The sequence below is a fragment of the Girardinichthys multiradiatus genome, chromosome 5 (assembly GCF_021462225.1).
Source record: "Girardinichthys multiradiatus isolate DD_20200921_A chromosome 5, DD_fGirMul_XY1, whole genome shotgun sequence".
NCBI lineage: Eukaryota > Metazoa > Chordata > Actinopteri > Cyprinodontiformes > Goodeidae > Girardinichthys > Girardinichthys multiradiatus.
Window position 1 is genome coordinate 6915617 of NC_061798.1, and position 17174 is coordinate 6932790.

At 39.4% G+C, this 17174-nt stretch overlaps 2 protein-coding genes across 2 annotated transcripts in view; one reads left to right on the forward strand and one right to left on the reverse strand.

Moving 5' to 3' along the window:
• Positions 1-2198: 2198 nt before the first annotated feature.
• On the forward strand, positions 2199-8531 carry aanat1 (arylalkylamine N-acetyltransferase 1). The gene is made up of 3 exons (XM_047365833.1): positions 2199-2463; positions 6018-6172; positions 6917-8531. Exons 1-3 carry the CDS (start codon positions 2313-2315, stop codon positions 7220-7222), a joined length of 612 nt encoding a protein of 203 aa, XP_047221789.1. The 5' UTR covers positions 2199-2312; the 3' UTR covers positions 7223-8531.
• A 1266-nt stretch (positions 8532-9797) lies between these two features.
• LOC124868480 (inactive rhomboid protein 2-like) overlaps positions 9798-17174 on the reverse strand; it is a 48348-nt gene continuing 40971 nt past the window's right edge. The window contains exon 18 of the mRNA XM_047365832.1: positions 9798-12913. Coding sequence (XP_047221788.1) covers positions 12482-12913 — 432 coding nt within the window. The 3' untranslated portion in view covers positions 9798-12481. The remainder of the gene's footprint in view (positions 12914-17174) is intronic.

Consider the following 17174-nt stretch of genomic DNA (forward strand, 5'->3'; position numbering starts at 1 on the left):
ATAATTTCATGGTAACCAAGTATAAGTTCTTGATTAAATAATATTGTGGCTCTAATAACTGATTGGTTAATAACAGCACTGTTGGCATTGTGTGCTAACACTGATGGGTTTGTTTGATGGATAAAATCATTTCGGAATTGTGTGTTCTTTAAAAAATAAAATCAGAAAAAGTTAAATACATCTAACTGAATATAAAGAATTTATATACATACAAGGTCCCAAGTCTATTTTCCAGTCTATGGAACTGGTCACAGGATGACCTATGGAAGGTCTATTTTCCATAGGTCATCCTTTACTCTTGTCAGTTTATTCTTCAATAAATATTCATCTGTAATAAAATACTCCTGTTCTTCTTTCCACACTTGGGATTAACTGTAATACAACACTCCACATAGAAAGATTTTTTTTGTATTTATTTATTTAATTCCTGAGGCTCCTTTTACTTTTTCCGTAGACACTGACTGTTTTTATATTCACTTCATTGTACCTGACAATATGCAGAGGAATGCTTCTCGAAGTATGATTTGCTCAGAAAATTGAGAAAGGTGCCAATGACTTCCAGCGAATCACTTTGTTGGTGCTGAAATTCTTTTATTTCAAAGATTCAATTAAAGAAAAAAAATGTTATTGTGTCTTTGTGACAGGGGGCATATAACTAGGTCTCTAATGATCCAGTATAAGATTTCCACAACACTGGTTCACCTCTTAAGCTTAGCAGTCTCTTATGCCTGAATTAACCAGAATTATGTCAAAGATGTTTGAGGGTAAACAAAATTCCTCATAGTGATCATGCAGTGGACAAAAAAGGGGCCATTGTCCAAAATAATAATAACAAAAGCTTATTTCTGCTTTTGTTGCGACTGTGCTTCCACAGTTCACAAATTATTCAGTAAACAATTTTAAGCAGGGCTGCATGGTGACGCAGTTGGTAGCACTGTTGCCTTGCAGCAAGAAGGTCCGGGTTCAATTCCTAGCCAGGGGTCTTTCTACATGGAGTTTGCATGTTCTCCCCGTGCATGCGTGGGTTCTCACTGGGTACTCCGGCTTCCTCCCACAGTCCAAAAACACGCCTGTCCAGACTGCTGGAGAAAGGCACCAGCTTCCCTGGAACCCACTATGGAATAAGTGGTCGAAAATTACTGACTGACAATTTTAAGCAGAGTTTGCCTGGAGGGAAAAACATTTTCAAAATGCAACAGTAAACAGATTCTACCATAAAGGGTCAAATATTTCATGGTTTGAAGCAAGATATTACAGTAGGAGTTTGGTAGAATACGGTTATCCTTCCAGCAGGAGAGTGGGAGAGGTGCTATTGTAACTCATTAAAAAATGAAAAACTAATAATAGACAGCTAGATTTGTGCTAGCAGGCTGCTCTGTATCCATCAGAGTAGACAGAGGGAGAAAGAATGTGGCTAAAGCTGCTTATCACTATGGAAAACAAAATGCCTTTTGCAGAGAGGGAACTGTGAATCTTCATCAGTTAGAGACTTTTTCAACTTTTGATTTTTTTAATTTTAGTTCTTTATATGCATAGTAAGATGATCTACCTTTCTTTGAAAATTAACTTTAGAAATTCTGTCTGCCTAAATAATTTTATAATGAACCAATCAGTCCGCTCAATGATTAGCTCCACAGCTTCGGTGCTGTTGAGGTGACAAACAAGCTCCTACACATCCTGTAATCCTCTTACAGAACTGGAAAATAAAGCAGGGAAAGAAACGTAAACTGTGCTTAAAGGACCAACGCTCAGCTGACTGAAAGTCTACGACAGAAAAATAAGATCATGTCCTTAAGTCCTGCAGATCCCCCAATTAGGCAAGACAAGCAGAAATAAATCAGACCTTGTTGTGCCACGTAATTGACTGGAAAAATACAGTTTACCAATCAGAAAGATTAATATTAGTATCTGCCGTCATGCTGTAACCCGGAGGCATGACTTTAATGGGGAAAAAAGCTCCGTTATGTCCTTCAACACATGATCCAGGAAATCTAAATCTGATGATGGACGCATGACAAGGATCATTGTAAACACACGAACACCCCCGCTGACCCCGAATAAATATATTTATTGTTCAAGTTGTTGGCCAAGAAAGGAGGCTTGGGCTTCCAGCTCACCCCGGGATTAGAAACCGCCGCACCTGCGCGCCCATATAAATCCTGCCGGCGCGCCGCTTCCAGCTCAGTCTTTACGCACGAGTCCTGCAGCGCGTGGAGGAGATTGTTCACGGGCGCACGCGGATTAAACAGTTATAGGTGGCATCGGTATCGGCGTCTTTGATCTGATAGTTTCTGTAGACAGAGGACCGGAGGATGTCTGTGCTGAGCGCACTGCCGCTCATGAAGCCGCTGCATCATGTGCGCTCCCCGGTGCCGCAGGGCCGCCGCCACACGCTGCCGGCCAGCGAGTTTCGCTCCCTCAGCCCGGAGGATGCCATCAGCGTGTTCGAGATAGAGAGAGAAGGTAAACGGGCTTTTTCCTTGGAGAGTCTCTGCGCTACGGCTGAGTCAATAAATAGATCATAATTACTCAATCTCAAAACAGTTTTATTCATAGTTAAAAAAGGGATTCTTGGAGGGAGTTAAATATTAGTCATCTAAGTCTAGGGTGGACCATGGTTGGTTGTAACACGTTTTACTCTTGCATAGCTTATTCATGATTATAAATGGATATCCTTTACATTTTTGCAATAGTAAAATGTATTAAAAATGTGTTTACTTGTTTACTTACTTTTTATGTATTTATTTATTTTAAAAAAGAGACATAACAAGTAGAAATGGACACAACTAATCCACATTGAATTTTAAAACATGAATTTGAACCAGTGATCATATTTGTGAATTAATCTAAAATATTATGAGAATAATATGAGAATTGAAATTAAGGATTTTACAGTCCTTTAGTCTGGGCGACTTGAAGTCAGTAGTTAACAGCAGTACTTTATGACATTTATTATTTCATAACGAAAAATGTGGGTCGTTAATTTTTCATTCACTTGTGCCTCACCCTGTAACAAATACAAATACACACAGACACACGCACACACATTATTAAAAAGTTCATTTATTTCAGTAACTCAATTAACTAAGGAAAACATTATAGAGATTAATTACACACAGATGTTTTTAAGCCGTTATTTCTGTTAATTACATTGGTTTTCTGCTTACAGCTAATGGGAACATGACGTTTAAGAGTAGAATATTACATCAGACCAATGAAAACAAAAATATAGAAATCTGGGCTTAGTGAAGAGTATGTTTAATATCTGCTTAAAGGTTGTTTTAAAAATCTACTTTTAATCCAACAAACGGGCCTTATCGAAATGCATATTCTAATTTATTAACAGTGATGTAATTCAATTTAATGCAATTCAGTTTTATCTATATAGCACCAATTCAAAACACGTCATCTCAAGGCACTTTACAAAGACAATTCAATCAAATCATACAGATTTCAAGTCGGATTCATACATTCCAATTAATCCTAACAGTGCAGTCAGATTCAGCAATTTATTAAAATTGGATAAAAAGTTTTTTCTATCTAAGGAAACCCAGCAGACTGCATGGAGACAGTGGCTTGTAGCAGTCACTCCTCCTGGATGATCATGTAGAGACAGTGGACAGTCACTGGCGTTGACTTTGCAGCAATCCCTCATACTGAGCATGCATGTAGCGACAGTGGAGAGGAAAAACTCCCTTTTAACAGGAAGAAACCTCCAGCAGAACCAGGATCAGTGTGATCGGGCTTCTGCCAGGACCGACTGGGGGTTTGAGAGAACAGAGCAGAGACACAAAGAGAACAAAGAAGCACTGATCCAGGAGTACTTTCTATGGAAAGGAAAAGTAAATGTTAATGGATGTAACTCCTTTAGTCGTTTCATCTAGAAAGAAAGAACAGATAAACTATGAGCCAGTTTTCAAGGTTAGAGTCTGAAAGAGAGCACATAGAGTTAGTTACAGTAAAGCTCAGTCAGTAGCTATGTCTAGGAGAACAACAGAGTTAAACACTGAAAAACAGGGCCAAGTGTATCATCGGTAGAAGGTGAGCATTAAATTGTTGGCAGCAGAAGCTTCTATGTATGTATGTATGTATGTATGTATGTATGTATGTGACAAAAGTGACACACCACATTTGTATGGAAGGCCAAATGTCACAAAAGTTTGCTGATAACTCTTGGGGGTGTAACTTTACAAATAGTGCCCCATAGTCACAAAAACAACTGATAACAGATTCTACATTCCTTGACTTAGTTTTAAAAATCATATGTGGCCTACACACGACAACCAACCACAACTGCGATCTGGATGGATATTTCCAGCCATCTGGTAAAGTTACAGCATGCTTATGAAAAGTGATTCAAATCAAAGATCACATTTTAAATGGGTAATTTTGTGAGCTTTTGATAGAGATTCAAAAGCTTGAAAAATTACTCTGACTCATGCAAATGACAGAACACTTCCTCACTTCAGCATTGAGTGTTTTCCACACATTGGCCTCTGGAAAGTTTGTAGAACTAAGTTTGTAAAAGTAATGTGTTTCTTTTTTTTCAGTAACATATCCTACTACCATAACATTTACATTAGTGAAATTGAAGTGAAAATTAAACTTATTAGCTTGGAGAAAAAAGTAATGCTGACATGTTTATGAGTTGTATCCTGAATAAAAGTATCAACTCTGTAAAAGTTAAGCTCGTTTAGCCACAGCGCTAATGCTAAAGTCAAACTTGCTAGCAGGCTAAGCTTCTTAACCCTGAGGCAGTGGTTGCCAAGAAATATCACGTCTTAGCTATGGTACATGCCACATTTTTATAAAAGATTTAACATTTTTATTGCTAATTTAGTAGACTTTTATACCTTGAAGAAGTAGTTTGGGTTTTTTTAATGTTGTTTTGTGAAGTTATCAGCAAAAGTTCATTTTACCTGTAGTCAAAGCTTTTATAAAGTAGTGAGTTTGTAGAAAAGTGACTAAATCCTCAAAGTGATGGAAAGCTAACAGGTAGTTAATCAGATAAAATTTTTAGCTAATTTTAGCTATTTCTATTTGACTGTTGTTACATTTGTTGCAAGTTTTCCAAGTTGAACATTGACTATGTTACTATGCTAAAGTTACACTGGCCGAGCAGCTGATCGGGTCAGTCAGGTAAATTTACAAGCAAGTTCAAAACTACTTTTCAGATTCAAGTTTTTTTTTCAAACTTGTAGATTTTTTTTTGGCTTCAAACTTTTGGCCCTGTTTTGGCGTGGGGGGCGGGGCCTCATATCACAGGGGTCAGGAATCATGATTGACAGCTCAACACAGCGCTGAACAACATATTCCCGGCTGTTGCATTCAGGGACCGTGGGAACTGGAATTATCTGTAATACATCATCGTTATTCTATATATATGTGATTGGTTTTGAAAGATAACATGCTTCACCGATAGAAGCAGCTTACGTGAATACACGACGCACATGTCAGAGGAAAAAATATGATCTTGACTGATTTGCACAGCATTTTAAGTCTGTGTTGGAGATTTCCCATGTTCTCAACATCAAGCAAAAGAACCGCCAGACTAAGTGGCAAAACGAGACGGTATTTTCCTAATATCCTTGCATAATTAAGCCTGGACTTTTTTTCACATGGACTGGACTCGGGTTTTGGTTTCTGGTGCATTTTTTATTAAAACATGTTTGGTCTCCATTTAGTGAAGACCAAACAAACTTTTATTTTTCAGATACAATTTTTTTTCTTTTGAACAAACTTTTGTTTTTCAGGTTAAAGTTTTTTTCGTTTGAAGAAACTTTTATTTTTCAGGTTCAAATTGTTTTCGTTTGAACAAACTTTATGGCCCCAATTTAGCTCCATAGTATTGCTGCATCCCACAGACAGTTTGACATGTTTTAAAATGGTTAAAATCAGCTGGTCACAAACCTGCTCTTGTTTGATTTTTCTTTATAATTAGTTGATCCAAAGGCTATTTCCACTTACACAAGATTCTATTTTCTTCTATTGACATCTCCCTTGTGTTTCACACACAGCCTTCATCTCAGTGTCCGGAGAGTGCCCTCTCCACCTAGATGAGGTGCGTCACTTCCTCACGCTGTGCCCTGAGCTCTCTCTCGGCTGGTTCGAAGAGGGGCGTCTGGTGGCGTTCATCATCGGCTCTCTGTGGGACCAGGAGAGGCTTACAATGGTGAGACAGAGCAGAGCGCACCTGGAGAGGGCATTTTAGCCACCTAACCTGGCAAATGCAAGGGGAGGTTAGAAAAGATTATGGGAGGAGAATGCATATTGGGTCTTCTTAGTGGATGACGATAATCCTAAATAACTCAAATTTTTCTGGAAAGATATAGACTGACAAAAAAGTTTTAAATAAAATTCCAGCTGAGGGTGATCCAAACGGTTCCAGAAATCGTATCATGAAAGTTATAGTTTCCCCTTTCAGGCAAAATCATGTATGTGATAGCAAACAGCCCTGACCCATTCATCGGCTTAAATTATTTCACAAAACTCAAATTTATACAATGTTTAATTTTCCAGTATTTTAATGTTGAATGCTATTTTAGACTCAAGAACTCGACTGAAGCGATTTCAAGAAGGTTCAGACTAATGCTAAACTGCCAGAGGTATCGGTTCATCCTCTGGGTTCTGGGGGGTTTAAGTTTAAACTTATGTTTGATTAACTCTGGATTTTGGGATGCTCTTTGGAATTTAAAAAATACAGAGTCTTCATACTCAGACTTCATTGGTTAGTCATCCTATTACCTGAATTATTATGTAATGATATGTACTAAATTAGATGTCATGTTTATATTTTTTAGCTTTTTCAGATTTTATTGCTAGTTGTTGACTACTAGTATGGCTGTCAGTTGGTTCTTGGCTGCCCCTTTCTGGTTTACATAATCCTATAGCTCTCCTGTTGATCTCTGTTCTCCAGGATGCATTGACACTTCATAAACCTCATGGAACTACGGTCCATATCCATGTTCTGGCTGTCCACCGGACCTTCAGGCAGCAGGGGAAAGGCTCTATTCTGATGTGGCGGTACCTGCAGTACCTCCGCTGTCACCCATACGTGCGGCGTGCAGTTCTCATGTGTGAAGACTTCCTGGTTCCCTTCTACCAGAAGTCAGGATTCAAGGTGCTGGGCCCCACTGAGATCACCGTGGGACACCTTAGCTTCACGGAGATGTTTTACCCGGTCAGGGGCCACGCCTTCATGCGTCGCAACAGTGGATGCTGAAGGAAGAGACTTTGTGTAGATTCCCTCTGTTTAACCCACGTGAGGGTGGGGGGTTCAGACACCCACTGGAGACAGGGAAGGAGACAGTGTTGTTGGCTGCATGTGAGTGGTGCAGAGATTTGGCTAATCTCTGGGCGAAAAATGTTTAGTGGCCAGTCAAAAGAGTAGCTGCTCTCCAGCTTTCAGCAACTGTTGGACAACATGTTTACGACTGAAAGCCCATTAAGGTTTTTGCTGAAGGGTAAGAAATTTAGTCATTAAAGCACAGAATGCAAGCAGTAACTTCAAATGTCTTTGAAAAACTTGGAAGTGCAAGACATTTAATAAACTGCAAGTTGCCTTTTGTTTTTCATGCACTCCTTACTGTAATTAGTCTGTTATGGTTCAGACCCAACAAAATAAACATTGAATTTGGGTCTTTACAGCCACTTAAAGACATTTATACTTACAGATGAGGACACATTTATTGGTACTCGTAAAGATGTGCAAAAAGCCTTGAAATAATGCCTCCTTTATTGTGGTGACATAATCTCACAGATATTACAACAAAAAATCGAATCTTTATTTCAGCACATTTATTCTGCTAGGGGAAAAACATTCATGTTAGGAAAAAATGTTTTTGAATAGTGACAATTATCATTAATACTTTGTACAACCATCTTTTGTCAATAGAACACTTGTTCTTCTGTTACATTTTACAAGGATGGAGCATACAGAGAGAGATGTTCGAGAGTCCTCATCCAGAATCCTCTCTGCTGCTCTTCTCTTCAGCTCCCACTACAGGTTTCTCTAGGATTTAGATGAGGGGACTTGGATGGCTGTTGAAGAAGGCCAATTTTGTCTCTGCCAACCCATTTGCTCTGTTGTGTCACAGTGAGCTCTATAGACTTACCATCCTGCTCACTGTGCATCATGGAAAATTGGTTTATCATGCAGCCTTGCAGCTAGTGGTTAAAAGAAATGGGCCTCTGTCACATCATGCTTATATTCATGTTCCTGTTAGTGGACATCTTGTCAGTCTCTTGGACTATCAGGTGTGTACAGTATCTATAAAAACAGATACTAACAGTCATAAATAACAAGTATAAAACCCACAGAACAGTGAAATAGAAAGAAATTGTAGTTTTTCTTGTTGGTTGTCACCATGTTTGCCTCCTAAGACCTCAGTGGATAAATATTTTATTGTACTTCTTTGTTCTTAACATATAAAGGTTTTATTTTCAGAATTTGTTCTGTGTGTAACTGTTTACATATTTGTTTTTTCAATAAACCCCCCAAAACTATCAATAAACATAATGCGGTGGAAATACTTGAGACAACTGCTTTTTTTCTGAAATCAGCATCTGTAAGTGTTGCTTCAATTTCCCATATTTTGTTACCTTATAGACTTATTCTAAAACCAATTTAGACGTATATTTTTAGAAATAAATCTACATAACATATCCCATAATGACAAACTGAAAACTCCAAAGCCTTAATTTTTTTTTTTAATTCAGAGGTGGACATGGCTGTGCGCTGTGGATAGATAGCTCTGTTGAATACCCTGGGTGAGCTTGAGTTTAAGGTCTGAAACCAGCCAGTTGTTCTTCCGGATTTTCTGTCAGAGCAGAAAACTGAGCAAACACTGTAGGAATGATGCTATTTTTTGTAATGCTACAACAGGATGCACACGTTCTATACATTTCTCCTTCTTGCTTTTCAGTCTAAAGAATATTTTCCCAAAGGTCTTTGGGATAATCTTTCTTTGAAAAAGCGACTTGGATGTTTGTGTTCCTTTCCCTCAGCAGTGGCTTGGGCCTTGAAACTCTGTTTTGATGCCATTTTGAACAAAGCCTCAGGCAAGTGAGGCCTGCAGAGCTTTAGATGTTGTTCAGGGTTCTTTTACGACCTCCTGGATATGTTGCTGATGCCCTCTTGAAGTAATTATGGTAGACTGGCCACTTCTGGGAAGGTCCAAAGCCTTAGAAATGGCTTTATAACCATTTCAGACTGAAGGATGTCACTGACTTTGTTTCTAATCTGTTCCTTGACTGGATTTAACTTTGGGCATGGTGGGTTGGTATTTGAAATATTTTACCCTACTTCATGTTGTCAGACAGGTTCTATTTAAGTAATTTCTCGATTCTACAGGTCTGGCAGTCATCAGGCCTAGGTGTGGCTATTAAAAATTAACTCGGCATACCAAAAACTGGAGTTTTTTTTTCCCCTTAATAGATGATCATTGAAAACTGCATTTGGTATTTACGTAAGAAATCCTTTAAATTATCAAGCAAATTATCAGGTAAACACGGATGTGGCGAAACTGCAGAAACAGAAGAGATCTGTAACGGGGGAAATACTTTTCACAGCACTGTACCAATAAATAGTACAATGTGAGAAATGTAAAAGTAGTCTCAGTTCTTTCCAGAGCTGTAAAACTGGGGCGCAGCCGTTCTGGAAAAAACCCCCAAAACTGGTGGTTTTTAGTACATACTTTAGAGCTTTGGATTATGTAGATATTTTTACTGAGAAATTGATAAAAATAAGAAAAGGTTGACAAGAATAAACAAAAAAAAACAACAACTTTAAAAACAAGTATACTTTAGTGGTGTTTATTTTAAAATGGCTTCTTTAAATCAACATTTTTAACAGCTTTATTAAAAGTGAAGCAAACCAGAACAGCATCAAGGCCATCACCATGACGGTTTAATAGAAATGTTCCCTTTTTTACCCTCAAATAAATAGAAAAGCCCCAATATGAACTATTTGGTCCTGACACACAGCAGTGGAGCCGCAGCGTGGAGTCTTAATGATTGATGTGAGCTGTTTCACTCGCTCAGATACTAAAAGACACAGTAAGGTTTCCCGAAAAAAAATCCTGTTTAACCATGTTTATCACTCGTTTTCTCATAAATACCAGATGATTGGTGAGTCAGTCTCACTGATCTTACTAAGCCTACATAATCCTCCTCACATTACTGTGGCTTTTCAAGCAGCAGCGGGCCGAGACTTAGCCAAATACTTACATCCTGTAAAAAATGTTTCACCTTTCAGAGTTCTCACACTTTCCCTCCTCACATTGTCATGGACCCGTTAAAACAGCAACATGGACAGCCATGAATCAATGGAAGCAAGAAGCTGGCACGGAAATAAAGAGGGAAAAATGGACCAATCGTCTTACCTCAGTGGTAAAACTTACAATAAAAAAGCTTTGTAGAGTTTAATCCTAAAATAAATATGATCATGGAGAGTGGCATCAAGGTATCACACAAATATAGACATTCTATGGAGGGACAAAATATTTGTGACAGTAAAATGCAAGCTAAATATCTGAGCATGAAAAAGCAGCTTGTGGGGAGGGCCACGGACATGTTTGCTTTATAATTCACAAAGTTCTTCCATAGAAGGATCCATAGTAGTGAGACATCTGTTTGTTTAAGGCAGCAAGTGGTATCAGAGTGGACGACTGATCTTTCACTTTAACTTTTGCAGCTGCATATTTAGATCGCTATATGGAACATACGGTCAGCAATGCCTACGATGATGAGGTTTGCATTCGATTAGTGCTTTTTTAATTCAGCAGTTAAGAAAAGGGTTTTTTCAAAGTTTTTCTATTTTTATGGTTTTAAAACTGCAGGGTGCCGTGCAAAAGTATTCATACAACTTGATGTTTTTCACAGTTTGTTGGGGGAATTTTTATGTGATCACAATTAAGCAGTGCATAATTTTGAAGGGGAAGGAGAATTCTACTTGGTTTTCAGGATTTTTGAAATGTAAAAATGTGAAGAATGGTGTAGATTAGTAGACCACTCCTCAAAGTCCATACTTTGTAGAACCACCTTTGCTGCATTTACAACTTCAAGTCTTTTGGGATATGTCTTTATCAGCTATTTTTCTGGAGACTGAAAATTTTGCCAAATCTTTTCAAAATAGCTCTACTGCTGTCAAAATGAAAGAAAAGTTTTGTCACAGATTCTATACTGGATTTAGGTCTAGACTTTGACTGGGCCATTTTAACACATGGATATAGTTCTGGTTCTACGTTCTGGGTCACTGTCCTGTTGGAAGGTAAACTTTCACTCCAGTCTCATGTTTTTGCAGCCATCAACAGGTTTTCTTCAAGTAAGGTTTTATATTTATTTCTATCTAGTTACCCATCAATTATGAGCATTTTGTCAGTCCTTTCTCAAAAAACTCATCTCCACAGCATGATGCTGCCACAATCTTGCTTCCATATGGGGATGGTGTTGTCTGCTGTGTTCCTTGGTCTCTGCTAGTTCACATCTGTATTTATCCTGAGGTTAAATTACACACAGACAGGTTCTCTTAATAAATTCATTCTGAAGACAAATGGCTGCACCATTTTGATGTTTTTTTTTTTTTGTAAAAATATTTAAACCACATATTTTCCTCCTTGTTCAGAATTATATGATGCTTTGTGTTGGTCTTTTACATTGAATCCCAAAAAAGGCGCTGTGGAACAGTTGAAAGGGTGTGAATACTTTAGCAGAGCACAGTACCTGATCCAAGGCTGTCTAAGGGGGTGAAAAGCAGAAAGAAAATTACACTTTTTGGAACCTTTGAAGTGATTGCAACAAAGGGTTCAAAGATTCCACACTATATGTAAAAAAAACACATATGCAGTGTAGGATAATTATGTACAGGCTTCAAGGTGTTTTTTTTTTTTTTTACTACAGCTGATTAAAAAAAGGGCTGAAATCTGGGGGAAAAAAGTGAAATAGTCCTTTACCCTTGGACATTATTGGAGCATTAACCATTCTTTACATCCTTACAACAGGCCACAAGAAAAAATGTTTTACTTTATCAAAGAGCAGCAGGACCACAGACTTCTTTTGTAGTGTTGAAAGCAAATACTGAGAAGAAGAATTACTCATAGGAAGTATCTGAGGCATTTTCATTTAAAATTCCTTGAAACAACAGTCTGTGCTTTGCCTCCCCGAGGTGAGCATTGCCTGCTGACTGAAAGGGACGGCGACTGTAGGGCAGAGGTGCTCCCATATTCTCTATTGATGTGACCCTCGATGAAACTGTATTTTCTTGTCCTTTTGATTCTGGGGAGTTGAGGAAATGCCCAAAACCTGGTTATGCCAGACCTGCCTGAGGACTGGAATGCTTGAATGAGTTCTAGGAGTCGGAGCCAGTAGATCAGGGAGAGGGGAAGCGTTCAGTTTGATTCATAAGATAAAAATTCTAATGTTCAAATTCTTACAAAACACATGACCCGGAAGCGAACTCTCATACAGAGAGCAGACCTGAAGATTAGCGCACCACGTCGTTAATGTTGTGGTCTATATCATACTTTTCACAAAACTTGCTTGTGAAGGGAAGGCAGGTGAGATGCTCCAGCCAGTGGAGGTTAATTGGGTAAATATAAAACCAAACCATGAGGGAAGAGAAGAGCCCGACGTAGGCAAGCAAGGAGAAAGCGATGAGGATCCGCTTGCGGTATTTGTCAAAGGTTCCGAAGGTAACGTAGGGCAGGAAGGCGAAGGACAGCAGCATGCCAGCGATAAAGCCAAAGATGTGGGCGATGTTGTCGATCCACGGCAGAAGGCCACACAGGAAGAGGAAGAGCACAATGCCCAGGAGTTTGAGGAAGGCCTTCCAGGGCTTTTCCAGCATCTGCCAACCTTGGAAAAGCTCAACGAAGAGGCAAGCAAGAAGTCCAAACTGGGATCCTGCCGGACCAACCTGGAGGGGGAAAGAATGAGAAAAAAGTAAGAATCTAACAATTTTCAGCTTGACTAGCCTTAACTGGTGACTTGCCTGGTGGAAACTCAAAATGATGTTTTTTTCCTGATCACAGAACACATCACACCAAGGCGCTAACAGGTCGTAGTAACAACACTCTTCGGTGTCATGTTGGGGGAAGGAGACCCAAAGTTAGAATTTATTAGTACCAGTGAGGTGTTAAAATCCAAAGTCAGAGGAAGCAACGATGTGTAGAAAAGGTTAAAAGGAAATGTATCTTCTACAGAGGTATGTCCATTCACATTGCTACAACATTACACTACAACTAGTCATTTTGTTTCCTAATCATGACCACAAAAGATGCCATGTGCCACTGGTTCTCAAGTGGTACCGACATATTAAGGCAAAGTCTTCTGTTTGATCGTTTTGATCTTTCAGTGTCTCTTTCTAATGGCACCTGCTGGATTTGGAAATGTTGGCAGTCCTTAGGTCTCCAAGTTAAGGTAGGGGTCTGCATTCTCTAGGGAATACAAATGGAGACTCCTATTCATAGTTTCTAATGCTGAGCACACTAACAGAAGCTAATCTGGTAATCTCTCATACAAGATGTTAAAGACTGTTTAGAATATGAACTCCAAATCATTTAATCTTGGTTTAACATTAGGAAGACCCTATTTTACAGACCGTTCTCTCAAGCATGGTGGAAAATAATCTGGTCTTATATATAATTAATGAATGCACTCAGAAAAAAGCAGAGGAGAGGAAAGAGAAATCAGAATTGGCTAAAATCTGTATTGGAAAAAACTGCAGAAAATGCAGACAGGTAATCAGCCACAAATCTTTGCCTGGAGCATTTCTACGAATATCTTTACTCTCATCAGGTGAAGTTGTTCTTCTTGGGGTTATTTTATAATAATTATGTCTAGGTAGAAACATTTTACAATATGTTTTAGTAGAAACCCTGTCTACTTTTAAGGCTAGGCTTACTGCTTTCCTTTTGATAAAGCTTATAGTTAGAGTTGCTTAGGTTATCCTGAGCTATCTCTGTAGTTATGCTGCTATATGCTTAGGCTGCTGGAGGACATAATGACCACTTTTACTCTCTGCTACATTCTCATACTACTCTCCAATTTTGCATTATGTGCTGTTATTTCAGCTTTACATTTTAAGTTGTCTGTTTTTCCCCTCCCTAGAAGCTACATCTGACCTGGCTCTGTTTAACTGTGGCACCTTCCTGGAGGGGGACATCGGCTGAGCTGCTGCTGTCAACAACTTAGTGCTCACCTTCTACAGATGATACACTTGGCCCAGTCTTTCAATGTTAACCCTGTCTCTCCTAGACATAGCTACTGGCTGAGCTTCTACTGTAACTAACTGTATCTGCTCTCTTTCATCCTATACACAGAAAAACTGGCTCATCTTCTTAGCTGCCTTTCTCTCCAAGATGAAGCCACTGAAGGATCTACTACCAATTATGTTTTACTTTCCTTTTCCATAGAAGGTACTCCTGGATCAGTGCTTCTGTGTTATTTTGCATGCTCTGTCTTCTCAAATCCCCAATATGAATAATAAACTGAATTTGACAGCATTGTTTGTTAATTAGGATTAATTGTAATGTATGTACCTGATTTGGAATCTGTATGATTTGACTGAATTGACCCTTCTTTATAAAGTGCCTTGAGAAGACAAGTTTTATGATCCAACAATATATAGATATAGTTCTGGGATAGTACTGCAGTATGGGTCAGGCAGGAAAGGTGAGCAGATTAAAGTGACGTCAGTGCTGAGTTTGGAGCCTTGGCCTAGTCAGCTGGCTAATCAGATGGGTAATCTGTGAACACATTAAACACCAACAACCAGGAAAAGAACATCACACTCCACTCACATGCCCCAGACACGAGAGACAACATCACCCACTCACCACTGGTAAATTTCACTCTCACAGTCAATGGCTGGAATGGAAACTATTAGGACTGCCTCTAAAGGATGAGGGAAACTAATGGGTTCACGCTCCACATAACCCTTTAAAATATATATTTTAGGTAATTTATCAGAATGACAGCTAACCAACTGCTTGAAAATTACTTTTTGTTTAAAAGAAATTGGCCTTTGTCTTTTTCTTGAGATTAACAATAATGACTTCATAGTGTTTATAAGCCGGGTATGAAAATTATTTTTCCTTGCCATGATACCATGTTGTGAAATGATCAAGGCAGAATGGGAGGTTAAAAACAACCTATCACAGTTGTTCCTCTGAGGTAGCCAAAAAGCCGAGATGGTGAGAAGGTGTAAAGTGAGGTACAGAGCATGCAGGACTACACATTAACAAACACTAATAATACTGATTAGTGTGGCTTCACACAGGTTCCATGATTAAGACTTCAGGGAATGTAGCTGGCTGAGCAAGTTAACATGTAAATGACTAAAGTGTGTTAAAAAATATAGTTCAGATCTTCTGAAGGGTGATTCCGTGAAGGTATTATTATTAGTAATACAGGGGTTGGACAATGAAACTGAAACACCCGGTTTTAGACCACAATAATTTATTAGTATGGTGTAGGGCCTCCTTTTGCGGCCAATACAGCGTTAATTCGTCTTGGGAATGACATATACAAGTCCTGCACAGTGGTCAGAGGGATTTTAAGCCATTCTTCTTGCAGGATAGTGGCCAGGTCACTACGTGATAGTGGTGGAGGAAAACGTTTCCTGACTCACTCCTCCAAAACTCCCCAAAGTGGCTCAATAATATTTAGATCTGGTGACTGTGCAGGCCATGGGAGATGTTCAACTTCACTTTCATGTTCATCAAACCAATCTTTCACCAGTCTTGCTGTGTGTATTGGTGCATTGTCATCCTGATACACGGCACCGCCTTCAGGATACAATGTTTGAACCATTGGATGCACATGGTCCTCAAGAATGGTTCGGTAGTCCTTGGCAGTGACACGCCCATCTAGCACAAGTATTGGGCCAAGGGAATGCCATGATATGGCAGCCCAAACCATCACTGATCCACCCCCATGCTTCACTCTGGGCATGCAACAGTCTGAACGCTTCTTTGGGGGCTTCTCCTGGATGTGGGGAAAACAGTAAAGGTGGACTCATCAGAGAACAATACGTGTTTCACATTGTCCACAGCCCAAGATTTGTGCTCCTTGCACCATTGAAACCGACGTTTGGCATTGGCATGAGTGACCAAAGGTTTGGCTATAGCAACCCGGCCGTGTATATTGACCCTGTGGAGCTCCCGACGGACAGTTCTGGTGGAAACAGGAGAGTTGAGGTGCACATTTAATTCTGCCATGATTTGGGCAGCCGTGGTTTTATGTTTTTTGGATACAATCCGGGTTAGCACCCGAACATCCCTTTCAGACAGCTTCCTCTTGCGTCCACAGTTAATCCTGTTGGATGTGGTTCGTCCTTCTTGGTGGTATGCTGACATTACTCTGGATACCGTGGCTCTTGATACATCACAAAGACTTGCTGTCTTGGTCACAGATGTGCCAGCAAGACGTGCACCAACAATTTGTCCTCTTTTGAACTCTGGTATGTCACCCATAATGTGTGCATTTCAATATTTTGAGCAAAACGGTGCTCTTACCCTGCTAATTGAACCTTCAAACTCTGCTCTTACTGGTGCAATGTGCAATCAATTAAGACTGGCTACCAGGCTGGTCCAATTTAGCCATGAAACCTCCTACACTAAAATGACAGGTGTTTCAGTTTCATTGTCCAACCCCTGTAGATATCTTACCTGCAGTAGACTGATCTCACATACCATAGAGTTAATACCAAATACTTAGTATTTAAGTACAAGTACTTAATAGTTGTGGTAGGTTAACAGCTAGTCATAAATCCTACTGAAATCTATAATAATCTCCTTTGTTTTGTTTTTATTCCAGCTGAGATGATTGTTTCAACACCATTCCACTAAGTGGTCAAACGGCTCTCTGTACTCATCTTCTTGTCCATCTCTGATCCACCCTACGACTGCAGAATCATCTGAGTATTTCTGCAGATGACAGGAGTTTGTCTTGTACTGGAAGTCTGAGGTGTACAGAGTGAAAAGAAGTGGTGAGAGTAGAGTACCCTGTGGTGCTCCTGGCCACCTGGTCAGATACACGATGCTTCAGTCTCAAAAACTCTGTTCTCTTGTCAGGTAGTCTTCGATCCGAGTGATTGTCCACCTGAGCCTTCTGGAGTTTCTGACAGCTAATCAGGCTGAATTGTGTTAAATGCATTGGAGAAAGAAATAAAACCT